This window comes from Panthera uncia (genome assembly GCF_023721935.1).
Source record: "Panthera uncia isolate 11264 chromosome B2 unlocalized genomic scaffold, Puncia_PCG_1.0 HiC_scaffold_24, whole genome shotgun sequence".
Lineage (NCBI taxonomy): Eukaryota > Metazoa > Chordata > Mammalia > Carnivora > Felidae > Panthera > Panthera uncia.
In genome coordinates this window covers 56,073,661-56,101,291 of record NW_026057580.1, presented here as the reverse complement: position 1 = coordinate 56,101,291, position 27,631 = coordinate 56,073,661, and the positions used below count along the sequence as shown (strand labels likewise).

The 27,631-nt window shown below is 36.1% G+C and overlaps 1 protein-coding gene and 1 pseudogene across 1 annotated transcript; one reads left to right on the top strand and one right to left on the bottom strand.

Moving 5' to 3' along the window:
• Positions 1 to 283: 283 nt before the first annotated feature.
• On the bottom strand, positions 284 to 26,781 carry FUT9 (fucosyltransferase 9). Its single transcript, XM_049653174.1, has 2 exons — positions 26,709 to 26,781; positions 284 to 1,371 (listed from the first exon to the last, which is right to left on the bottom strand). Exons 1-2 carry the CDS (start codon positions 26,779 to 26,781, stop codon positions 284 to 286), a joined length of 1,161 nt encoding a protein of 386 aa, XP_049509131.1.
• Positions 2,816 to 3,449, top strand: LOC125938124 (receptor-binding cancer antigen expressed on SiSo cells-like; annotated as a pseudogene).
• Positions 26,782 to 27,631: the final 850 nt, after the last annotated feature.

The following is a 27,631-nucleotide window of genomic DNA, read 5'->3' as shown; positions in this document are numbered from 1 at the left end:
ACAACTACCAAAATGTGGAAAACAATGTTTACAAATGGTAGCAAAGAATAAATTAACTTTCAGTGCACATAATTAGGTATATACAGGATAATTTAAAACCAAAGGGAGTGATTGCTAATGCTGAGCTCTCAAAAATCTCCATCAAAATATACATGTTACCCAAGAGAGAGTGATAAAAATAAATTGTGACACAAAAGCAGAATGTTGTCTCTCTTCTTATCCTCAAAACTTGGATGATAGCTCATCAAAATAATTTCTCCAAGTGTGCAAATGATGGAAAACTTTAATTCCAAAACCATTTCTCTAAATTACCCACAGATTTATATTCTTGATGCCTTTTCACATGATCACAAGCCAAGCATGCATGTGATTCCCAAAATCGTGGAAGGTTTACTGTGAAATCCTTCCTCCAGTTAAAGTAACTAAGGTATAACTTATTGTTTTTGTCAACTTCTTTCAGATATTTTGCGAGCTCACTGGGAGAGTTATAATCTTCCACATGAATGAATGAATCTGCTGGAATATAATTCTCATAATTTTCCCTAGACGGCCCCAAAACAACAGGGACAGAGCCGGCTAGAAAAGCATTGTAGAGCTTTTCTGTGATGTAATCTTTGTGGATTGAGTTTTCAAAAGACAGATAAAATTTGCAAGTAGATATGGTAGGAATCAAATTTTTATCATTCACATACTCTCCAAATGCTTGCCCGTATGTATGGATTTCAATGCTTTTGCTCAGCTCATTGTAATACTTGACCCTCGCATGCTCAGGATTCCAGTTACTTACAACCCAGCACACTAACTTCTCTTTGCTTGGCACTTCAAACACGAAGGGGTTTGTGCTCACCGTCAAGAAGCCATAAGGCACTTGGATATCTGAGTCACGGCGGTAAGTCAGAGTCAAGTTGAACAGGTGCTCAATGCCACTCTTCTGGGGCGTGTGGGTTGGTGATTCCAAATTCATCCAAATCCATTTCTGGAAGGGTGGCCTAGCCTGCTGAGGCAAGTTAGTCAGATCCCAACTGATGTCTCGGTGATGGATCAGAACTGCATGAGATTTGTTGTATAGGGAACGGTCTGTGGTAAGATGGCATCCTTGGATGTTGAACATTGTTTGGCAAGATGTAAGGTCAAAGGTCTGCCCAAATGGCCACACCCAAATCAGGATAGTAGTTTCATTAAAATAATCAGTTTTGGTGGAGAAGAAGTTTTTCATTTTCAGCACTGAGCTGGCTGACTCCATTGGACTGAAGATCCAGCTGTTGGTGGGCTTGATGTAAATGAGCAGACATGCCATGAAACAACCCAGGATAATGCAGACAATTAAAAATGGACGGAGAATTCCTTTGGATGCTGATGTCATAATTTTTTCTGTGAAACAGAAGAGAAAGATAGGGAGGGGTAGTGACAAAATGTTAACCATAATTGGAGATCAACAAGTGGTACATCTCAGAATACACTTAATCACAAAATCCATTGCCTTTTCCTTTTTCAGTGTTATTAAACCACTGAGAGAATTAGAGCTTTTGTTACGCCAAGAAACTGCTTTTAAAAGGAAGTTTCCCCTGAACTCTAAAAATAATAAATCAGAATTTGTTATAAAAGTACCAGCATGGGGCGCCTGGGTGGCTCAGTCGGTTGAGCGTCCGACTTCGGCTCAGGTTGCGATCTCACGGTTAGTGAGTTCGAGCCCCGCGTCGGGCTCTGGGCTGATGGCTCAGAGTCTGGAGCCTGCTTCTGATTCTGTGTCTCCCTCTCTCTCTGCCCCTCCCCCATTCATGCTCTGTCTCTCTCTGTCTCAAAAATAAATAAACTTTAAAAAAATAAAATAAAATAAAATAAAAGTACCAGCATATCTTCAAGCTGAGTTACATCTTTCTCAATGCCATCCTTCCCTGTTATATTTTTATTTGCGTCTACACAAATGACATAACAAAGACTGTTACCACTGAAGGTATGACTAAAATCTTTAGTACTTTGACACCACATCAGATTTGTGAACATTCCCTAGTTAATATAATCACTTATTCACTAGTGTGCTTTTAGAGATTGTGATACAACTTTGTAGTTCAGATGGAATTCTTGGCATGTTATCTTCACCGTCCGAAGTGAGTCACAAGTCATCCTGTAAAAAATAGCAACTTTTGGTTTGATATCCGCTTTTTTACTTTGTTTCATTTTGTCTTTTATTTAAGTACACTGACAACAAAAATTTGATAAATTAAAACTTCTTGTTTAACTTTAAACATTTACTTTTTCTTACCATTTTTCCTGTTTACTTTTAGTAATCTGTTAGTACACCCAGGATCTAATAGGCATTCTCACTTACATGGTATTGGGTCATTAAAACAAGCTTTTTTTTTTTTTTTTTTTTTTTTTTTTTTAGCATTAAAATGTCATTAGTTAATAAAGATAAATGGATTCTCAAAATATATTCTACGGAGAACAGCATTGATCTTGTGAATCATAGTAGATTGAAACTAAAAAGATGAATCAAAGCTTTTTAAAAACTTTTTTAAATACAAGAATCTTCAAGGTGTTTTCTCTTTGACATTCACGTCTTATGAATATGAACACAAAGATAAGATATGTAATATGTTTACAAAACTGTCTTTTGATCAAATTCTTACTGATCCTCGGAAGCTCATTATTCTTCTCACCAAAATAATGTGGCCTAACGATTTCAGATTCACTAAAATATTTTGAAATCTTGATCAAAACTAGTGTAGAAACATTAGATGTGGCCTTGTGTGCATGCCTGGCACCAGGGCAGCTGGGAGCCTCTCCTGGGGAGGGGGAGGGGGAGGGACAGGTTTTGATTCCCACCATGGCTATCACACAGTTTCAGTTATTTAAAGTTTGCACTTGCCCGACAACACTATTTTCATTCCTAAAGAGATTAATATGTGGATCTGGCAGTGGACGGAAGTTAAGTGGAGACCAAATAACTTTGCCAACTGCAGTTGACTATTCGTCGGTTCCTAAACAGACAGACGTTGAGGAGTGGACGTCCTGGGATGAAGATACACCCACAAGTGTAGATTGAAGGAGGGAATGGGGATGTGATGACACAACAAAATACTGTGGAACAACTGGAACCTGACTATTTTCAAGACATGACACCAACTATAAGGAAAACGCAGAATCATTACTAAGAAGAGAGAACCATTACATTTTGGCCTCCCAGATGGTAGCACAGATTTCTCTAGTAGATTAACAGCTGCACAATATGTGCCTTTTATTCGTCAGTCTCCTGAATTAGGCAACTTGGATACCTGGCAGGAAAATACCAACGCATGGGAAGGAGAAGAAGATGCAGCCTGGCAAGCGGAAGAAGTTCTAAGGCAGCACAAGATGGCAGACAGAGAAAATAAAGGAAGAAAATGGAAAAGGAGGCACAGTGGCTGATGAAGAAGGAACAACACAAAATTGGTGCGAAGCTTTCATAACAAGTACTCTTCACATGTCATAGTGCCAGGAGGAGAAATATGAGCTCCCCAACTCAAGCAACATTTCGAGGGATTTAAGAGTATTTTCAAGAGTACAAAAACACAGTGTTTGATTTTAATGCATTCATCAGACCATCTATGACACTAGGATTCTCTCAGAGTACCTCGAGATCTCAGTGATTGAGACTCAAAGGAAAGAAAAAGACCCCTTTCTTCAACATGCTCCAAGTGTAAGGCAATTGTTTGCTGTAGAGAAAATATTACAAATGGAATACACCAGTATCTCTTCTAGCTAGTGTTTCTAAGTAAATGGGTGTAGGGGTGCCTGGATGGCTCAGTGGGTTAAGTGGCCGACTTTGGCTCAGGTCATGATCTCGCGTTTCATGAATTTGAGCCCCATATTGGGCTCCATGCTGACAGCTCAGAGCCTGGAGCCTGCTTTAGATTCTGTGTCTATCGCTCTCTCCCCCTTCCCCACTCGCATTCTGTCTGTCTGTCTCTCTCTCCAAAATAAATAAACATTAAAAAATTTTAAATAAATGGGTGTAAATAGTTTTATGGTAGGAAAGAAGTCTGTGATGCTTTCCTTTGCTATGCGTAATGATAAAATAAATAATTTTAAATATTCTTTTGTTTCCATGGTTATCTGACTTAAATCAGACAAACTGGAGGGCTTTCTTTATTTTTGTTGGCAGAAGCTGGTATTGGTATACATTTCCTCTAATTTGAACTGGAATTGTTTATGTTTAATATGACATTAATGGATTTGATGACTTTGGTTTTTAAGAAAATGACACTAAATGCAATAATTCTATTTATCATATTTTATACATCACTGTTTTCCTTTAGGTGGTATTGTAATGCTGTACATAGTTGTAATTTATATTGTAGGTATAAATTAAAAATCAGCAAAGTGACAAATTTGATTTGTATTATTAGAACTTGCGAGGTTTTTTAAAAAAATTTTTAATGTTTATTTATTTTCAAGAGAGAGACAGAGTGAAAGCAGGGTAGGGGCAGAGAGACAGGGAGACACAGACTCTGCAGCAGGCTCCAGGCTCTGAGCTGTCAGCACAGAGCCCTACACTGGGCTCAAACTCACGGACGGTGACATCATGAGCTGAGATGAAGTCGGATGCTTAATCAATGAGCCACCCAGGTGCCCCTAACTTGTGAGTTTTAAAAACTAGTATTGGGTGATGGGCATTGAGAAGAGCACTTGTTGGGATGAGCACTGAATGTTGTATGTAAGCCAATTTGACAATAAATTATATTAAAAAAAATAAAAAAAATAAAAACTAGTATTAGTAGTTTTTCCCTTTTGTCATAGATTTTAAGATGTTACAGTGTTTTAAATAGCTTAGTCCCTCCCACACAAAACTCATTGATTTACAAATGCAGAAAGCCTTCTGTTCCAATATTTCAAAGCTTTTAGATGATTTCTGTATCAATTTTATATATCTGTCATAATGCAGTTTACCATGTTGTTGGCTAAGATAATATTATTGATTCATTAAATTTTCAACTGAGATAAGAATAATATTTTTATTTTTGGGTGTTGACTGGCTTCAAAATTGTTTCAAGGAAAAAGATATATACTGTGTTCACAGGAAAGAAATAGATTTGATAGTTTAAAATCCTATTATTTTTTCTCCACAATTAAAATACATCCAGACTGATTTTCTATGGCTTTAGAATTTGTTAAGGAGTTTTACTTTCATAAAAGTTGTCCAAAATTAACATTCTGTGGGTTTTTTTAAATGTTACAGGTACTCTAAACTATAGCTCAAATGTTTGAATTAAAATATTTCATAAAATCACAGACTATACAGTGAGATCACCCTAAGTCCTTATCCTAAACTCCCAGACTAAATGTGATTGAAAAACCAGTTGAAATTTAACTTTGGTAAAAAGCTGCTTTTTGCAGTCCGAAGCCACACTGTCAGTCATCATGTTTATTAGAGTTTCTGCCAAAATACTCCCAATTAAATAGAATAGACATGAATTTTTAGTAATAAATGTGTCTCTTCCCTTATTTATATTTATTTATTTTTAGTCATGGGAATGCTACATGATTTCTCTAAATTTGGGGTTCATTAAAGGGTAACCTCTCCTTTAGTACAATAAATTTTACTGCTTTTCCCAAATAGTTGACAAGTATTGAAGTCTGCTTTGGTTATGCCTTTCATGGGTGTGGGATTTTACTTTTTTGTTTGTTCTTGATTTTTGTTTAATTAGAAGTAAAAATTGGTTAGGAATTATAGTTTGTTTGATTAATTAGAGGCTTTTCTTATGGAAAGAATAAGTAACAATACTGGGGGAAAAAAAGAAACACTAGATGTTTCCTTCCAGAAAAAAAGGGAGAAATTGTTCTTTATTTAATTACCTAAATTTATGTGAACATTTAAAAAAATCACATTTTTTTATACAGCTTTTTTTGAAAGCATATGACATTTGATATGTAGTAAAGCTTGATTTTGTTCATCCAAAGATTCTGGATATTATACTTTGGAGCACTCCTAGGACAAATTTTGGAATCAAAGACTGAGACTTACCTCAAAGTTAGCTATCCAGTCAATAACAAAAGGAAAATAAGTGTCTACCAACTATGTCCAGAAACTATTTTTAAATGTTTATTTTTATGTATTATTTTTGTCATTTAAAAATTTGTTGCTTTAGGTATATTTCTTACAAATAGCATATACTTGGATTTGTTTTTTGTTTGGTTTCATTTTTGAGGTATAATTAACATATAATATTATATTAATTCCAGGTGTAGAACATAATAATATACAGTTGACCCTTAAATCACACAGGTTTGAATTGCACAAGTTCACTTCTATGCAGATTTTTTTATAGTACTGTAAGTGCATTTTTCTCTTCCTTGTGATTTTCTTAATAATATTTTTTTCCCTCTAACTTACTTTATTGTAAAAATACAGTATATAATACATATAACATACAAAATATGTGTTAGTCAACTATGTTATCAATAAGGCTTATAGTCAACTGCAGGCTATTAATAGTTAAGCTTTTGGGGAGTCAAAAATTATATGTGGATTTTCAACACCCGTAACTCCTGCATTGTTCAAGGTCAACTGTACAATGAAATGAGCACCACAAATATCCCACATATATATACCTTTTTTTTTTGTGTTGAGAACTTTTAAGATCTACTCTTTTAGCAACTTTCAAATATATGATACAGTATTATTTTCTATAGTCACCATGCTATACCTTGCATCCCCAGGAAATCTGTACCTTTTTTTTAAAATTTAAATTCAAGTTACAGTGTTGTCATGGCTTCAGGAATAGAACCCAGTAATTCATCTCTTACATTTGACACCCAGTGCTCATCCCAACAAGTTCCCTCCACAATGCCTGTCACCACCCATTTAACCCATTCCCCCACCAACTTACCCTCCAGCAACCCTCAGTTTGTCCTCTGTATTTAAAAGTCTCCTATGGTTTGCCTCCCTCTGTATTATCTTATTTTTCCTTCCCTTGTGTTTCTCAAATTCCACATGAGTGAAAACATATGATATCTGTCTTTTCTCTGACTGACTTATAAATGTTTTATTTATTTGGTGAGAAAGAGCATGAGTGGGGGAAGGGCAGAGAGAGGGAAAGAGAGAGAATCCCAAGCAGGCTCCAAGCTCAACATGGAGCCCAATGCAGGGCTCAGTTTCAGGACTGAGAACATGACTTGAGCCAAAATCAAGAGTTGGATGCTCAATGGACTGAACTACCCAGGTGCCCCCAGAAACTATTAATTAACTCCTGAGTTAAAGAGATAACCAGAAAGGAATATGAATGAAATCTCAACTCTTTATAACTAAATGACATGGTACTACATGTCAAATTTTGTGGAATGTACTTAAAATACTACTTTAAAGGAAATTACCAGGTTTGCACAGTTTTGGGGAAATTAATAAATTGGTCAACTGAATAAAGTGGACAAAGAAAAATGATCCAAAGCTAAATAAATAAGAAGTAATAAATTAAGATAAGGATTGAAATTAAAATCGAGAGCAGAAATTTGAGGTGATTACTAACATCACATTAACTATGTGAAGTGATGAATGTTAAGTAAACTTATTGTAGTAATAGTTTTGCAATATCTACATATATCAAATTATTATGTTGTATACCTTAAACTCATAAAGCGTTGTATGTCAATTATAACTCAATAAAACTGGAAAAAATACTAAGATGAACCCCAGGCAAGAATAATTAAGAAAAAAGAAATTCAATTTATTTTATATTTTTTAAGAAGTTCATTTTAAATATCAAAAAGAATAAATGATTCTTGATGTAACATAAAAAAATAAGAAATGACTATATTGAGTAATTTTACATTCATGAATTTGAAAAACTGATGAAATGAATGGTTATATATCTACACAAATAGAAAAATGAGAAAAATGCCAATTTTAATAAGAAATTCTTATTAAACAAATAGCAGTTAGAAAGTGGAATTGATAAGTGGTAACTGAAAACAAACAGCAGACCTAGATGATGTGTAGGAGTGATATCAACATTTCAATGACTAGAGAATACTACTGTCATTTATTAAAAAAAAAATCTAATAAACAGAAAAATAAGCAAAGAAGCTTAACTCATTATATGAAGACAATTATTACCCTATTACCAAAAGAAAATATAAAAAGTTAAAAAAAGTATTTCATTTATGAACACAGATGTAAAAATACAAACATTTTGCAATAAAGATTATTAAAAATATGACACAATTCAAGAATAGGTTTTTGTAGGTTCATGTACATTTGATCCCACTTAATAAATTTAAATATTTGGACAATCTTTGGTTTTTTCCTAGATCTTGGGATCTACAGACTGAGAAAATTTACTGGAAGAAGGATCTCCTCTTTAATGGAGTAATACTAACCTTTAATATCCATGATTGGACTCAGCAATTAGGTTTTTTTCCTCCTATGGCACCAATGTTTAATGGTGTTTAGAAATGTTCTCATTGAAAGTTTCCTTAAATGCTTTCTGAATCGAAATGCATTGGCAAAAACTGCATAAGTGATATCAATTCATTATGATCAGGTTACAACTTTAATAGTCTCCATTTAATAAATGCTCACTCTCAGTTAGGCCTTGTGCCAAGCACTTTGCACACAACATTTCCTTTAATCTTCATAGAATCTCTAGCAAGAAGGTCTTTTATCACTTCTTCACAGATGAGAAAACTGAGGGCCAGAGATATAACTAACTAGCTTACCCATTGCGTTCTGCTCTTTCTTGCCTTCCACAATCTTCTTTGAATAATACAAACATCAGTAGTCTGTTGAGATGCACTTAGCACCTCAAGTTTCATTGTCTTGATTTCTCTGGCCTCTATCTTTTACTCCATAATTGAGGAGTACTTATCTATGCATTAAATTTAGAGCAATTTCCCTTAACAAGAAACCTGACACTTATATGAAACTTTTTAGTGTCAAAGATTGATCTTAGCACTGACGTTAACATACATACATAAACACACTTATCCTCACTGTAATCCCATTTTATTGATAAAGAGACTGAGTCCTCTAATGGTTAAGAAACTTGCTCAGGGTCACCCAGTTCATACGTGGCAGAGCACACTGTCAAACAACCCAGGCCATCTGGTTCCTGTTGGGGCATGATCACTATATTTTATGTTTACTGATTCTTCAGGTTGCAGCCAGAGAATGTAATTATCTTGACAATACCAGAAAGTAAACTCTATGAAAGACTTTGTTTCATAGAAAGTAAACTCTATGAAAGACTAAGTGCTGTATATGTTGCATGAACAAATGGGTGGATTTCTGAGTCCCTACTATGTGCAAGATAAAATTCTTAGTAACTAGATAAACAAAAATGAACCAAGTGTGACTGAAGAAATATATACTTAGTTGCTGTCTTTGTGGGTTTAACAAGTAAACTTTTAGAGAATAATTACCATTACAGTTACATACAGGTATTTTACCACTAAATGAGCAAAATCTCCCAGTTTTGCTTCTCTTCATCACGTGTCAAAGTTGGCATCTATCTAGTACTCTTTAATTCCCATGACTCTTTTCTTGGCCAAATGAGGAAAAAAAATTGGTCACTAGGCAGAAACAATGTTCCTTTCACTGTGTGCCTTTCTGTGTTCTGCTTCCTGGACGTTTTGTATTGAGGTTCTTCTTGTTAACTCTCTGCATACCTCTCACCTCAGCTTCTCATTGCTGTCGGGGTCAATTACTGAATAGTAGGGGCAGTTATTTAGTGACCCCTGCTTTGTACAGAAACTGTCAGAAAAGTTTGCCTCTTGGAACCACCATACTGACATCTCCTTGACAGGAACCTTTTCACCTACTCCTCATAACTAAAATTCAGTTGGATCCTAACACATCTTGAATTGCTAATCAATACAACCTATTTTTAAAGCACCCACAGCAGTGTTACTTTTGCTCTCACCTGAGATACCAACACATTTATAGCATTAAGCAAATTATAACAATAAATCATGTAGTTAAAACTTTTCAATTATTTTTAATAGTCTCCAGTACTATTGAAGAATATAATTTAAAGGCATTGGCATTAAAAATTAACACAATCTTTGGTAAAAGTACAACTTGATGGGCCTTGGTGTGCCTATGATTCTGTTTTCCATCATGAAACTACCTTCATTCACATTTGTAGGAATGCTCTACTGAGTGATAAAGAATGGAAGAGAGCTTGGAATAGAAAAGGTTCAAGTTTGATTCTCAAGTCATAAATATACTTCAAGGTATTGGGAGAGAAATGTGAACCAAAGAGAACAGGAGCCTTCTTCAAGAAATAGTGGTTCCTTTTTTTGGGTGTGTGTGTGTGTGTGTGTGTTGAATCCTTATTTCAAATGGAAAGAAACAAGTGTATATTTAAAATCGAATTCAATACCTGCCTAAAACTTAAAAGAACAGTTGGGTTTGTCACTTGCCACTTGGGATTTATTCCTACATTGCAGCCACCCCCTAATTCTTCAACCCACCTCTGGCTCATGCTTGCAGGCATGTGGGGTTGGAAGAGAATTTCCCTCATGCCCTTAGGAGTTCTTGAGTCAATATGTTTGACAATCACGTATTCCCTATTTGTTGTGTGGGTGCATAATTAAATGATTCCTGATACAGTAAAACTTTTCATCCTTGGCAAAAATGTGTAAAGGAACAGAACTTTGGACCCACTTAAGGATCTTCAGATCAAGCCAGATCAGCCCCAAAGACAAGAAATGAATCATTAAAAAATTCAGTGGATAAAGTTAGAAATAGTTAAAGGAAAAAAATTGACTGTCACCCATTGTGACTTATTCCCTGTTAAATAAAATAAAATTTGCAAAGTGCTTCTGATAATGCCTGGACCAGGAAAAGCACTATGTAAGTGTTTGCTATTATATTATTACTCTTTGTTATAGTCAAGAATCCGAGCTTTTACCATAGCTGAAATTCTTTTGGAATTATAGATCCCTTCTTATTTCTATGTAAATTATTACCACTTCTTTTCTTTTCTTTTCTTTTCTTTTCTTTTCTTTTCTTTTCTTTCTTTTCTTTTTTAAAGTTTATTTATTTATTTTGAAAGAAAGGGTGAGAGAAAGAATCCCAAGCAGGCTCTTGCTGTCAGACGTGGGACTCAAACTCATGAATTGTGAGATCATGACCTGAGCCAAAACCAAGAGTCTGATGCCCAATCTACTGAGCCACCCAGGATCCCCAAATTATTACCATTTCTAACCACACACACACACACACACACACACACATGCACACACACATACACATGCAGAATTTCCTCTAAGTTCAAAACATAACTCATTATTAATAACATCTGGATAAATATGTAATATAAAAATTTTATAAACAGGGTCTTTCACTTGTTCATGGTATCACCCTTTATACAAAAGATTACTCTATAAGCATATTATAATTAAAGGATTCTATAGCAGATATATGAAAATGAAAATAATTACTGCTATTTTAAAATTTCTTGTGAGTTTCTTTTAACATGATTTGAGAAGCTGTACAAGTATAGGCAGAGTTATTTTCCTGTTTACATTTTCTCACTCTCTGGATCGCCTCCCTTCTTCTGATAAAATGCCCCTATTTCCTACTGGGATATTACCTCTCCTCTCCTGTGTGCAATCTTTGGGACTACAGAGAGTGATATTTCCCCCTTTCCTAGCCAATGTTGAGCAGAGGATCCAGATCATTCAAACTCTTTTTCTGGGACTTTGAAACTTGAAAGGAAGGGTCAGGAGGGAAAAATCTTGGGGCTGATTAATCACAGTGGGATTTCCTTATAAGACAATTAAGTAAAGTCTACTAATTGCCTCCAAGTTGCTGCTTGGGGTGCCGCCTTCCTGGGCTTCCTTCTTCTGGCATTCCTTTAGCTCTAAGAGCTACTCCATAAACTTGCAATCATTTCCTCTTTGTGTATGTTTATTATAATTGTTTTCAGTGCTTGAAACAAATCCAAACAAACAACTGCAACAAAACCAAAGCAAGCAAGCAAGCCAACAAAACCCCAACTAATTATCTTCTCTCCTCTTTTTTTAATTCCTGCAGGACATGAAGTATATTACTTAATTCTTTCAAAATATGTCCATAATTATTTGGATTAAAAAAAACATATATAAATTCTTAAAACATCAAATATATCTCTTCACTTTAAGTTAAGCCATAGACCCCACACAGATTAAAGTATTGTGGTATCTAATTGGGCTATTACTGACCTGTTTGGTCAGGCTCAAAGAACAATTTGTTCTCCACATAATCATCATGGGGTTTAGTGTCCTGATACTCATATGGATTCTGCAAAAGTCTTCTGAATACTACACTGAATGTTTATCATTTAAATTTCACGGTTTTATTTTTGGGAGTTGTCTTCGTTATTGTTTTATTTTGCTTTCATTGCTTCCTATGACTTTTAGGCTAAGATCCTTTACAAGAATAAAAATATGCCTCATACTTTCTATACTATATACCAGATTATATTCTGCCTCGAAGCACTGTAAAACTTTATATATTCATCACTTCACTTTCAAAGATTCCCTTGACACTTCACATTCCGCTGAACCTTTCTCATGGGCATTCCTGCTCTGAGTTCCCACAATTTCCCCCATTAGAATCTGAGCCAAATGCCTCCTGTCTTTGGGAGAGATGCCATTTACTTTTTGGCAAGAAGACACAGGTTGATGATCTCTGGAATGCTATCAAATTTGTGTTTGTGAACCTTTCTCAAAGACCTTTGGATATTATCTCTGCTATTTCCATGGGTGAGCCTCTTTTATTTCCTCCAAACACTGGAAAAGCTACCACCAAAATATGCCAGATTTTGGTCCCAATGCTTCTACTGAATATTCCTCAGAATGCACTCTAGCACATACTAGGATTCCCTGACTTATTTCTGCAGTGTTTTCATCTTTAGGGATATTACTCCAAAATGCTCAGAAATGTCTTTCTTTTCGCCCCCTTTCATTTCTGTTTTACACATTTGTTTGGCCAACTGCCATTTTTCTGGCATTGCAAATTTCTTCATCTTGAGTGGTTTCTACATTCACTCTCTTTGAAATTTCTTTCCATTCAGGGATGAACCTTTTTTAGTTTGATCTTTTATCTGCTCTCTTCTCTTTCTACTTGTAATCACTAGTTCTCAGTCACTGTCTTTATTCATCTTAGAAGCTCTATTTACCTGCTTTTGCTGCAGCTAAAGCAATCAGATCTGACACTGAGCCCAAGCATCACTTGGCTCATGTGGTACCTTCCCAGAGGGAATACCATAGACAGGGCCAACGGTGTTTGCTGGCATTTTCCCAGAACATGCTTTCTGGTGTTCCTTGGGGCCAATGGTCTTTTATAATTTGGCTGGCAGCACCAGTGCTATGATTATTGTCAGGTTTTAGCCCCAAACAGCCAGCCAGTGAAGGTCAAGAGAGCCTTTACAAAAATCCCAAACTCTCATTTTGGGCTGATATATTACTATGCGTTCCCAACTCTGAAGATGAGACTTTTTTCCTTATAGATGACAAAGTAGAGTGATTAACCCAGTAGATTTTTCCTTACATCTCCCTGTCTTTTAAATGTATACCCTACCCAGTACCAATGATGTCTCCTAATTATTCCTTAGATTAGTTGACTTCTTTCTAATTCCCTAGGTCCAAAATCTATCACCTCCTGTTTAGACTGCTGACATTGCTTTTCAGCAGTACATCTGGCACTCAATTTTGATCAGTTCAATTTATTCACAATGCAGTAGAGCAATGTTTGTGAAAGTGTGGTCCCCAGACCAGGTGCAACAGCATCAACATCACCTGGGATCTTGTAGGGAAGGCAATTCTCCCACCCGACCCCAGATATAAGGAATCAGAAACTGGGGTGAGGTCCAGCAATCCATTCTAAAAAGCCCTCTAAGTGATTTCTAAAATACACTAAGGTTTGAGAATCCCTGAGTCGAGTCATCTTTTCAAACCACAGATCACATTGTTTCAGGTCCTTCAATGAATTACAATTACTTTTAAGATAAAGCAAAAGTGTCTAACTGTAGCTTAAACAGTCCTGGGTGATGGGAAACCTGCCTCTGTTCCAACTCGGGCTCCCTTCTGCACTCCCTCCATGGCCACGGTTGGCCCTCGTGCACAGATGGGGACACTCGCTGCACCAGCTCCTCCCTCTCCCTGGAAAAGCTTCTCTTCTCTCTTTGTTGATTTCCTCCTTTTCACTTTTCATCCCTCAGCTCCCCTGGCAGTTTTTTGTTGAAGGATTCCTGAGGACCTCCCAATACCGATCCCCACAGTAAACCAAAGGCCAAGTACATGTCTCATCGTCCCATGTGTCACTTTTGCAAAGCACTGACCACAATAGCAGGTATACCTGTATTTGTGTACTTGATTGGTGTTATTGCCTCTGTTTGACTGTAACTAGGCTCATACAACAGACAATGGGTGTTTTTCTTCAGGATTCAATCTCTAGTGCCTAGTCAAACCCGATATACCTTTGCTTTCAACCAATGTTTTTTGAGTGACCAAATAGTTAACAATTACTGAACACTTGTAATGTTCCAGGCACCAGGCTAAGACATTCATATAGATTTTTATCACTTTATTTTCAGGAAAATCATATTTGTTTTTCTTCATTAAAAAAATACGTATCAGGGTGCCTCAGTGGCTCAGTCAGTTGAGCATCTGACTTTGGCTCAGGTCATGATCTCACAGTCTGTGAATTCGAGCTCTGCATTGGGTTCTGTGCACAGCTCAGAGCCTAGAGCCTGCTTTGGATTCTGTGTCTCCTTCTCTTTGTGCCCCTCCCCTGCCCGTGCTCTGTCTCTCCCTCTCTCAAAATAAATAAATATTAAATTTTTTTTAAGAAAATAAAAAAATACATATCACTTTCTATATGCCAAGCATGGTTCTAAGCACTTAACAAATATTAATTCTTTCAGATCCATAATGACAAGATAAAATACACACTATAATTATATTCATTTTATAGACCAGGAAGCTGATGCACCTCTATTTGTCTCCTATCACACAGTAGATAATAAATCAAGATATGGACTTTAGTGGCTTGACTCCAAAACTCTAAAAACACATGTTGAAAATTGAGAATTCCAGCTTATAATTGAAAAGAATTCTATGAATTATGGGATTTAAAATTAATTTTATCACATGTATTTCTCTGAAGTCATTGTTCATTAGAACAAACTAGATTACCAACACTTCATTTCTACTCTTATTCTGGAAAACAATGGCCAGAAACAGAAAACCAGAAGTCTTAGATAGTTCTCCTCCTGTCCCCAAGAGAATGCAGAAGGGTGAATTGGATCAAGGGAGGAGTCTAACTTTGTTTTATTATTAGTCTAGTTATAAAACAATTCCAGGGAAACAAAGAATTATTGACACATTTGTAATTGATAATCCAAGGCTTCTCTGATAGTGTATTCCTCATAGCTGCAATCTCTTTCAAGTGAATTCCTTATGTGCTGCTTTGATTAGTCAGCTTTGAAAATTAACTAACCTCAAAGAGCCAGGTGGCCAAAAACAATAAAGGTAGAGAATCTTTCAATACAAATTCAAATAATTTAATAAAATTCAATAAAAATTAAAAAAATATTCCAATAAAAATTTCACTTATATCCTATAGTTTGTGCACACAATGTCATTGTTTAATATACTTTAAAGGATTTACAAGCATTTATTTTAACCATCCATTATTTAAAATGGAATAAAGAATTCCTTTTCTGTAAGAATTTACAAATTCCCTGTATCCCACCAGACTACTGCATTAGGTCATGTGCTTTTAATGACCATATTATGATTGTTTGACTTTCATCAGTCTTACTACCAATAATCTCTTCAAGGTGTCTCTCAGTTGTGTAAAAAACTGGGAGGGAGTTTCATATGGAGCCAAACCTGTCTGGCCTCAGTAGTCCCCTTCTGCCCTGGGTTTGTCCTTCTTGCTCATTTGGCTACCACTAGTCTAAGAATCCAATTGATGCAACCTCACTTCTTTTTTACTTACATTTTTGAAATGTTTATTCATATTTGAGAGAGACAGAGGGAGAGCATGAGCAGGGGAGGGGCAGAAAGACAGAGACAGAATCTGAAGCAGGCTCCAGGCTCCAAGCTGCAAACTATCAGCATAGAGGCCATTGCGGGGCTCAAACTCATGAGCAGCACGATCATGATCTGAGCTGAAGGCAGAAGCTCAACCGACTCAGTCACCCAGGTACCCCAATGCAGCTTCACTTCTACTCCTACCATAATATGTGTGAGCCTAGAATCTCAAACCCAACTGTCCCCTGTCCTCTAACTCTCTGAGTGTCAGGGTATCTGGGTTCCTGTTGCACTTGGAAGACTGGCTATCTGAATCAAAATCTGTCACTGTCTCCAGCAGCTTTGACTATGTTGACACACTCACACAGTCTCTCTCAGAACATTTCCCTTAATTTCTGGTCCTCTGTCTGCTACCAAAAGAGGCTTTAGTCCAGTTTGCAAGGCAAGGAAATAAAACGGGAAACAAACTGCTTTATGTTCCTTGGCTCTTTCCTACACGCTTTCTCCAACATAAAATTCTCGCTTTTTCAGTTACAAAAACAAAAATGAAAACAAAAACAACACACCATCGTGCACACCAAAGGATGTTAACAGATACTAATAAGAAGGTTGCCATAACAAAAGAACCTATCTACCTATAGAGGTAAACACTATATTAGATGGGGCATTGCCATGACAACAGTTTCTGGATCAGACCAAATTTTACAGGCTGATCATCTTTTGAACTCATGTGAAACTAATTAGCACCAGCTTTACTGGGATTAAATAACACATCACTGTAGTTAATAAGGAGCTTCTGAAACTTCAAGTTAAATCTATAATAAGAGAATAGGCCAGTAAGAACTAAAATAGAAAGGATAAACCACGAAGAAATTAACAGCTTAAGAAACAACACAATAAAAGTGTGGCTAAAGAGGTCTGTAGGAAAGAATCAGGTTTAATCAACCTGCAACGGAGTAATCTGAAAATGAACTGATTAAGATACTCAACAAAGATGATATTATTAGAAGAAAGATAGGAGGAATTTAGAAGTAAAAAATTGCAAGAGTGAAAGACCCTTAAATTTGAGATACAAGTACTCCCATCCTTGGAGGTGGGGGGAGGTTTTTTACTATATCACTATATCATATAGTGATATATATCATATAGTATATAGTATATATACTATATCACTGTATCACTGGCCTCACTTATTCCATAGCCTGAATAAGTCTCCTCAAGGGTTAACTAACATTCCTATTCTAATTTCATTCCAATTAAATAATCTTTTGAATATTCAGTTTACCAAGCTGTTGAATACTCAGAAGAAAGCACCATACTCCATAAACATAATAGAGAAAAAGAAAAGGAAATACATCAACAGAGAACACCCTTCTCTCCTCCCACCACATTGGAAAAGGCAACTGTTCTCTCATCCAAGGCTGATTCTTCCTCATTATCTGGAACCTAAATAAGTCAAGTGACCTCATTCCATTCATTATCTCTGATTTTTTTGTAATGTTCAATTTCTCTATCTTAATGTTTTTTTGCCATTAGAATTTAAATATAATCACAGTTCTTTTGTCTTCTACTAAAGAACCTGCACCCTCTCAAACACTGCTCAGCTATCTCTACAAATGGATGCATCATTCATATACCTATCTAAGCCTAAGCCTCCAACTGGAAGTCATTATTCATTCCTTCAACTCTGTTATCCAACATCCAGTCAATTATTGCACCTAATCATTGCAAATGTGCTAGTTATGAAATCTCATTCGCTTTCTCCATCTACTGTTACTTCACTGTTTGGGCCTGCTTCACTTATTTCCCGGATTATTGTAATGAACCACCAACTGTTGTCACTGATACTGCTTTTGTTTTCCTCCAATTCATAGTAAACACTGACTTTTTTTTCTTTTTCTTTTCTTTTTTTAAAATTTCTCTCTTTTGAAAAAGTTTTATTGAACAGGGTGGTTCAGTAGGTTCAGTGTCTGACTTCAGCTCAGGTCATGATCTCACAGTTTGTGGGTTCCAGCCCCGCACTGGGCTCTGTGCTGACAGCTCAGAACCTGGATCTTGCTTCTGATCTGTGTCTCCCTCTCTCTCTGCCCCTCCTCTGCTCACACTCTATCTCTTTCTCTCTCTCTCAAAAATAAATAAACATTAAAAAAAAAAAAAGAAAAAGTTTTACTGTCAAAGCAATGTTGGAGAGGAAGCTGTTAAAGCAGCTAGCCTGTGATCCCTCCTGATTACCAAGAAGATGTTCCTGGGGATTGGGTGGTTAAGAAGGCAGGTGACCTGGTTCAATGTCTTTGTAAACATGATAACTTGACCTCCAAGCCAACAGACTAATCATATTTGCTGGAAGGGAGAACTCTTATCTATGAAATACTTTGAAGAAGATGTTCTTGGTTTAGGATTGCTTATTGTAAATGAATCTAAACTTGGATGGATTTATGAGGCATGGTTCCCTGGAGAGTGTCAAATAAGCTATAAGACTTTTACATATAAAATAGATATTTTAAAATTTAAATACTCCCTACTGTGTGAGCTGCCACTGGGGACTTCTATTATTTTGGACCAGAGACCAGGTATGATGCAAAAAGGAGGGTTTATGGAAATTAGTAGGATATTTCAGACTTCTCCCTGGCTTATTTATGACTGCATCCTTAAAATATTGGTAAAGTTTGACACTAGGAACAATCTCTAATAGAAATGAGTTTCACATAACAGTCTGATTCTTTGCATTAACTTAATGTTTGCTATACAATTTTGAAAATACACAAACATGATAAACAGAAGCAGTCTATAAAAGCAACTCACAGAAATAATATTTTGTGTGTCTTTCTTTCTAGTCTTTATTGTAAAGATCTATTTAGTTAATTATTCACCTATCTAGTTTCAATTATCAAGTGTATGCTATGTTTTCAAACAATAGGGAGAACTAATAGATTTAAATAATTTTTCTCCTGCATTTTTTTTCTTTTACTTAACTTTAAGTTGTGAGAATTTGCTTGTATCACCAAGAAAAAACTTGATTTTTAATGGCTGGATAACCTTTCACCATATGAATATACTGTTAAATTACTCACCAGTCACTTACTGTTGGTCATAAATACTATTTTTGCTTTTTTCATAATAAAAATATTATAATATGCAACTTATACAGTAAATCTATGACTATATTTCTGATTATCTCCTTAGGATTGGTTTTAAGACGGGAAAACTGTATAAAAGAGCATGAACAATTTCAAAGCTACACATCCTTTAAAAATATATAAGAGCACATATCTTTCCTTAAAAAAGTAAAGAGCTCCCCTAGTCAGAATTTAGACATACTAAGTATTATCTTTTGAGGTATGTGTGCATATTTTGCATTTGATAAGGAATATATAATTTGTTAAGTTTTCATTTAATTCACTTTTCTCTGATGACTATGATGTAAGATCATACTTGTTGACTATTTATACTTTTTGAAAATGGATTGTGAATTTGTCTATTTTCCAAATTACTTTTACCATGCAACTTGTTAAATTGGAAGAACTTTTATGATACATACCAATGACAGTATCTTTTAAATTTCATATTTCAAAGTTTTTGGTAAGTGGTACTTTGATTTTCTTTTGGCATTATTAATGATACAAGGTTATTAAATTTCCTCCAGTTTTGTGCACTCAAATTAAATTGTATGCACTTCAGTATATATCTCTTTCTACCTTTGCTTCTTTTTGTATTTATACTTAGAAAGTATTTCATAACTAAAGCTCATTCAAATCAATATATTATTCTAGGTTCTGATTGCAGTTGGTTTTGTATTACACTCTATAATTATTTGGGGATTATCTTCATACTTGATACATGGTAAGGAACAACTGAATATATTTTTCAAATACCCAGCCAATTATTCCCAACAATATTTATCGCATAACCTTTCCTTTGCACATTCTTTTACAATGGTTTATTTCTCAAACAATTTCAGGTCAGGTATGAGTTTATTTCAAGGGTAGCTATTCCATCCCATTCATCTGTCTGTTGATTGTTGTGTTATAGCATGTTTTAAATTGTTTGTATTTGTTTCCCCCCTTATAATTATTTTCTTCAATTGTATATCACTTATTCTTCCAGATAACATTAGAATTATTTTTGTCAAGTCCATCCTTAAAAAAATCTGATTAGTACTTTGAAGAAATATTTCATTATGTTTACTTACAGTATTGGAAACAATGGCACACCAAAGTATTTATTCTTCTAAATGAAAGTGTACTACTATGTCATTGTATTAAAGTTGTTCATATCCCAGAGTAAAAGTTGGTTGTGTCTCACACACTTATTTTTTTCTGAGGCATTTCATGTTTTATTGTCCCTTGCTATTTTGTGTAGAGTATCTTTTCCCCCCTCACATGGGCTGATTATTTCAACAAAAAGCCATATTCCTCTTCCTGAATGAATGAACTCACTATTCAGTTACCTGTGTGTATATGATAATAGGACTGATTATCTAAGTATAATGACCATATCTTTTTTTTTGGGCATGAAAAGTGGAGAAACAAATCCTGAATGTTTTCCCTTTGGGATCTGAGCCACAGGCAGATCTTCTCATCATCTATTTGTCTTTTTCTAATTTAAAAGTACCTAATTATAAAGGTGGCAACTGATTTACTCACGATGTGTTCATCTGACTCAAACTTGTTTTTCAATTTGATGCTATGTGAATTAAGTGCAAGGCTGTAGCTTTAAAAGATATGAAAAAAAGGACCATTAACTGGCTTCTGGACTACGTGGGGCACATGGCACATTGTTCTGTGACTGAAAACACCTGCTCTGGACACCGAGTGCCTAGTTTTCAATCCAGGATCTACCTGTGGCTCTCTATGAAACTTTTGGGCAACATTTTCAATCTTTCCCAGTGTCTTAGTTATTCATCTAAAAAATCAGAATACCTACCTGCCAGATTTGTGCATGTAAGATTAATTGATACATGTAAATCACCTGGAACAGGCCCTGGTGTATAGCAAGCATTCGATAATCAGGGGCTGTGATATTTGCTACACATACATGCATATGGCTCCAGAAGTATACTTCTTCACTGCTGAATATGAAATGGCCACCTGTAGCAGTAGCAGTAATGAACTTTGCATTTCCTCTGAGAGACAGAATTGTAAGAGATTTTGCCTGGAGTAATCTAGTCACTTAACCACTGAGCAAGTGGTCACCTCTCAGAAAAAACAAAGTGGTATTTTGCAGCATGAATGTGTCACTACTTGTCATTGGCCAAAATGCAAAAGGCAATTTGCTCCATTTTAATTTGATTTTGTTCCATCTTTTAGAGTAATTACTGGACAATTATTTTGTCATAAGCTGTATGCTCAATAGGCAAATCTGGCTTCATGAGATTAAGAAACTCATTTTCTGTGATGTGCTTTGCCCCTCTTCGACCTTCAATTTGTGAAAACATTTTTTTTCAGGTGTTCCCTATGGGAGTGAGTGATTTTTTGTCATTTTCATTTTCTTAATTTTCATTGTTCTTGTGTATTAAAATTCCATTTTTTTCTACAGTTAGCAAAATAACTAACCCAAAATTTTGTACACAATAAATGCTTGTTAATTAAAGTTCTTATGTTTATATGACACAGTGTTATAAATGGATGTTACAATGAATATATTTAAGCTCCCTTAAAGAACTCACAAGCCAAAAAAACTAGTAGCAAAATAACAACCCTATCGAATAATGAATACTTGACAATATATTATCTTAATAAGAAAGACTTTCTCTGCTCCCATAGTCGCTATGCATCTCTCTAACATGGCATTTCTATTATAATGAGATTAAGGGTGGTTTGCCTGTGTTCCTCTCCTGTTAGACCCTAAGTTCCACAATATAGTATTTAAACATGATTCTATGAATTTCTAAAAATAGATGTTAATGTGAAACAAAATAGGAACAGTTCAAAAACCGAGTCATCTGTTTTGAGAAGCAAGGAGAAGGGAGATTGATGCTCCTTCATTGTTTATTATATTAAATAATTAACATACTGATAGGGCTAGGAAACTCTTAGATATTATAGTTCATATTCCTTCCATTTATATTTCAGTTAAATAATAAATTGAATAAGGAATTGAGACTCATAAACAATTATTTCTAAAAATGATGACATTATTCAAGGCCTAGAGTTAGAGGCTCCTTAATTAATGATTGTCAGGTGGTTGACAATGGAAATATTTGCAAGACATACACTGACTAATGATGAAGAGATTTGTGAGCATTTGTGTTGAAGGCAATAGAAAATAATTAAGGAACAATTTTAAGCTGGGAGGCAACTTTGTGATAATCTAATCTGACAGTCTCATTTCATAGCTTGATAGAGTTACGAAATAGATACGTAGAGGTTAAATTATCACTAATAGTACATATTTAGTGACACAGGAACTTCAAACCACAAATTTTGACTTGTGGTTCAAGACTGTCCATAAGGCAATGTCTCTTCTCTTCATGATATGGGGAAGTTGTGATAGTAAGAATTCAAAATGAAAAATGGTCCAAAATCAAATCATCAAGTGGATTAAAATTAAAATAACTCAAATAGAAATGAAAATTAAAAAGAGAAGTCTTGGGGTGTCTGGGTGGCTCCGTTGGCTGAGCATCTGACTCTTGATTTTAGCTCAGGTCATGATCTCACAGTTCGTGAGTTTGAGCCCCACATCGGGCTCTGTGCTGACAGTGTGGAACCTGCTTGGGATTCTCTCTCTCTCTCTGTCTCTCTATCTCTTCTCTGCTCACGCTGTCTCTGTCTCTCTCTCAATATAAATAAATAAACTTAAAAAATTTTTAAAAAGAAAAAAGAAAAGAGAAGCCTTGGATGTTGAATGGAACCAACAGCTTGTCTCAGCCATCCTGGTACACGTTCTTTTACTGCCTTCTTCAGGCCTCTGCCATTGTGTCCCAGCTGTCTGAACCCAGGGAGGTTGAGCAGCAAGGGGACCCAAGCCAAATGGCAGTGTAGGAGGACACAGAAGTTTGTTGTTAAGTCTGATACTATTTTAGTCCCTTTAAAAATGGGAGGATCCCTCACCCTGCTCCCACATTGTAAGCAGACAAAGGCTCCCGATCAAGAATTGCTCCTACTCTGGGTAAAGATTTCTGTATAAATGTTATTGGTGGGTATGGTTCTAAGAGAAGAGTAATAATTAAGGAAATAACTAGTATTATTGAGCATTCATGATGTGCCAGATTCTATGCGGAGGACTTTATTATACACTGTCCATAAGATAAGAATAATTTTAATGCTTACTTTATAGGATTGTTTTGAAAATTAAAGGAGATAATCCAAGTGTTTAGAAACTGCCTGCCACACAGACAGGACTTGATGAAAAAGCAGTTAGTATCATCATCTCATTTACTTCCAATGATTTTATGCAAAGGGTGAGAATTCTTGAATTTGTTAAAATGGTCCGAACTGGTATTTGGTGGATTTAGGGCCAGAGTTCAGACCCTCGCTCTTTGCAATGAGCTTCCTGCATCTCCCAGGAATGGCGGTGGAATGAGAACTGGGTGTGGGACCGGAGACGCAGGTGGACCTTCTGTTCACTTGTGCAGTAGCTGCACAAGCTTTACAATGTTCTCTGAACCTTAGTTTTTTCATCTCTAAACCAGAATAACAACATCTACCTAAATGGGTTGTTGTGAAGAAACATCAGGGAATATATAATAGACTAATAGTTTGAAAACGACGTACACATTTTCTTGTCTGAACTTTCTCAGTGCATGACCTTTGTCATAGGCTGGCCCGTCTACCTATCTTGGGGCAAAATGGAATAACTTACTTAGGATATATTGGAGAAGAAATAAAAAGGGAAAGGAGAATGTGATTGTCAGCTTCTGACATGTAGTACACGGTGCAAGTCCAGTTACTATTTGGAGAGATTTTCAAATGCCTTTATTCCCTTTTAACATCCCTTTTCGGGATGTTTTCTAGGTTTAAGTTTGAGGGGAGGCCTCTGAACTCTGGCTTAAGTAGGGAGTGCCAGATAATTAAGTGTAATATTAAACACAGAGGAAAGCAGGGAGACCTCTTAAAAACCACAAGAGCCATCCAAGTCAGCATGGCCAAGTGTAGTAAGACACTTCAGATTTTGAGGGAGTTTCCCCAAGCTGCCCTTGGCTCACATATGGAGTGGGTAGATGAAACTGTGGCTGGGAGAATTGCCAGAGGGGAATGTCATGATACAGTGAGGTGGCTCTGTGGAGCTGCAAGGTGGACTGCTTGGCCTGAGACTGCATGGCAGCCTTGCCAGACCCCTGCAAGGTCACGGCACCAAAGAAGCTGGGGGGAACCCAGGGCAGCCAGGCACCACCACTAAATGTCCTTACTGGGAAGCCCCAGATCCCAGTTATGCTACCCTCAAATTTAAACCAGAAGAGCAAGTCAGAAGCAGGTAGACAAGAGGCATGGCTCGGTGATTGGAAGATGCCACACTGGAAGATGCTTCCCTCTTTCTCTTGGGCTTTATCAGAGATTTTGAGAAAAGCAGGTGTAAGGAGAGAATACCTGAGAAAGAAAGAAAGAAAGAAAGAAAGAAAGAAAGAAAGAACCAAAAGGGACTGTTTCAGTCAAGGGTTAGCAAATCATATACCCAGTGGCCACATCTAGCCAAAGCTTGCTTTTGTAAATAAAATTTTACAGACATACCAATCCATTTATGCATCGTCTATAGCCACTTTTGTGCTACAATGACGGAGTTGAGTAGCAGCAACAGAGACCCTATGGCTCACAAAGCCTAAAATACTTACATCTGGCCTGCTCCAGAAAGTTTGCAACTTCCTGCTCTAAAGCATCAGGTAGAACTTGTTTTAGAACCTAGCGTGCATTTATGTATTTACATTTCTTAACATTTGATGGCTTAGGTAGAAAGCCAGAGCAGTTTTAAGGAACAAACTGTGCATTTTTCTCTTTACTCCTTGTTAAATCTACATGAAATGGCATGCCCCAGACATCTGTATGTAAAGAACTATCACTGCTAGCCACAGAACTGGTACAATGTTTGATGACTGAATGTATATTAATTTTTCTCTGCTTCTTTCAGAGTGACCATATTTCTTATATATTTTTTAGCAGGCAACATAATCTTGGGAATGTATTTAGTTGAGACAGAAGATGGGAATGGGGCAGAGAAGAAATGAAAATACAGTTCCTCACCTTTACTTAATAAAGGCAGAGCTGAATGTACTAGCTGGCAAGGTGAAAAGGCCATGGTCTCAGAGAGGCACCATTTTTTCTTGTTGATGAGCTCCAAGATTTATCTCTTAAACTATAGCCTTAGGGAAGTGGGAGCCAAAATAGCAAGCCTTCAGCTTTAAATAGTTCCTGAAAGAAAAAGTCTTGAGATGTTGAGACACTTTCTCAAAGTCCAGTTTTAAGAAGAGAGTCCTGCAATCTAGTTAACTCCTAATTGTTAAGGCATGGCAACACAACTGATGTGTCAACTGAAGTATTTGCTCTTTTAATTTTTGTTTTATGTGTGTTCATTTTTGGAAGACAGAGAGAGACAGAGCACAAGCAGGGGTGGGGCAGAGAGAGAAGGGGACACAGAATCTGAAGCACGCTCCAGGCTTTTAGCTGTCAGCATAGAGCCTGACGCGGGGCTCGAACTCACGAACTGCGAGGTCATGGCCTGAGCCGAAGTCGGACGCTCAACCAACTGAGCCACCCAGGTGCCCCTCCACTGAAGTATTTAGTATAAGATCCTGAAATATTTGAGTCAACTATCCTTCTGGGAGCGCTGAACACTTTAAACCCTTATAAGGAAGGAAAGGGAGGAAGGGAGGAAGAGAGGGAGAAAGAAAGAAAGAACAAAAGAAAGAGAGAGAGAGAGAGAGAGAGAGAAAGAGAGAGAAAGAAAGAAAAAGAAAGAAAGAAAGAAAGAAAGAAAGAAAAATAGAGCATGTGTCTAAAATGGTTTGTATTCAGTTTCAGGGAGCTTTTATTTGGGATGTTTTCTAGATAATTTGTTCAGGACGTCAGAACTGGGCATGAATGAAAGTCCTTGGGTTTCCTATTATTCACAAATCATTTTCTGTGAATTCTTCTTAACTTCCCCATTCATTTCCATCTTTTTCAACCTCTTTAATCTAGCTGTGCTTCCCATGTTTACTTTATCATGTTCCTCCCTGGTTTCAAATAAAGGCATAATGATAAAAGGGGGAAGAGTAAGATTATAATGTGTATATCTTGTTATTGTGGTAGCAGTGACCTTTTTTTATTTGGGGATCCTTGTGTCTATTTCATGCTGGGAGAAAAACCCTGGCAGATAACTATCTTGTTTAACCTCTGACTCCCAAGTAATTTTATACCGAACTGGTGAAAGATAACTGTTCTTTTTCAATAGCCTTCCCCAGTGGATAAGTTTTTTTAGGTGTAATTTACATCTTTCTTGTTGTAATTTGCAACCATTTAATTTGATTCTGTCTCCATGTAGATGAAAAACATCTGGTCAACCTTTTTACAGAACTTTTTATATTCTTGAAACCAGTTATTAACAATCCTCTGCTACTCTTTCTTTAATAATAATCTAAGTTTCTCTAACATCTCTACATAATAATGTGCTGCTCTTTATCTTCAGAGCTGTGATTGTTAGGAGACTAATTTGAGTTGTTTCTTGGTGTGCTGAAGAGTTTGTATTAATCCAATCACATCTCTTTTACTTCAATCCCTAATGTGTTGCTTGCTCACCATTAAAGTGGGGCAAGTGGTGGTCTATGACTTCAAAAGCAAGTGAGAGATTTACTGGGCCATAGGATTTCATATTTTCTGTCTCAACCAGTGGAGGCAATCCCTCATTTCAGAAGTCCTAATAAAGTCTTCTTGTGTTCTCCTTGATTCACAGAATAAAATCCCACTTTTCTCTTTAGAAAAACTAAACAACAATCCAAACAAATAAATTATTAACTACTTTGTTATGCAAATTATTTCTTAAAAGACACTTTTAATGACAACAATGCGGCAATCACATTTATTTAAAAACTTAAAACTCTTAGCAATGCCATAAAATGATAGCTCTCATTAAATGGTATTAAAGAAAACAAAAGAAAATCTGTAAGATTTACATGGTAAATTATCATCTTGTAAATATAAAAGACCAGGTGTTCCATCTTGACAAATTCACAACTTAACAAGACAGATACAAAAGTATTTTATCACATAAAATATTCATCAATTTTTTTTCTTTTGTTTTCATTGAATAGATTTTAAATGAAGCAAGAACATAGTCAAGGAAACCTCTAGTGAACACAAAGACTTTGAGAGAAGGACAGCCCAAATCCCATCTCACACTAAGAGAGGCAAGATTATATGTGGTTATATGTGGTTGACTAATCAATTCATTCAATACATATGATCTGTTACCTCATTATGAGTGTTGTTCAAGTTGCTACTGATAAAATAGCTAAAGAAGATAGGCAAATTCTATTCTCTCATGCAGTTAACTTTTTAGTGGGGGATGGCAGACAATAGAATAGACAAGTAAATAAGACAGTTAAGGCAAGTTGTTTGAGGAAAATAAAATACAGTACTACAGAGTGACTAGTGCCTACGTAAATCAAATGATACATATTTAAGGGGAGACTTGAATGGCAAGCGGGAGCCAGCTCCTCAAT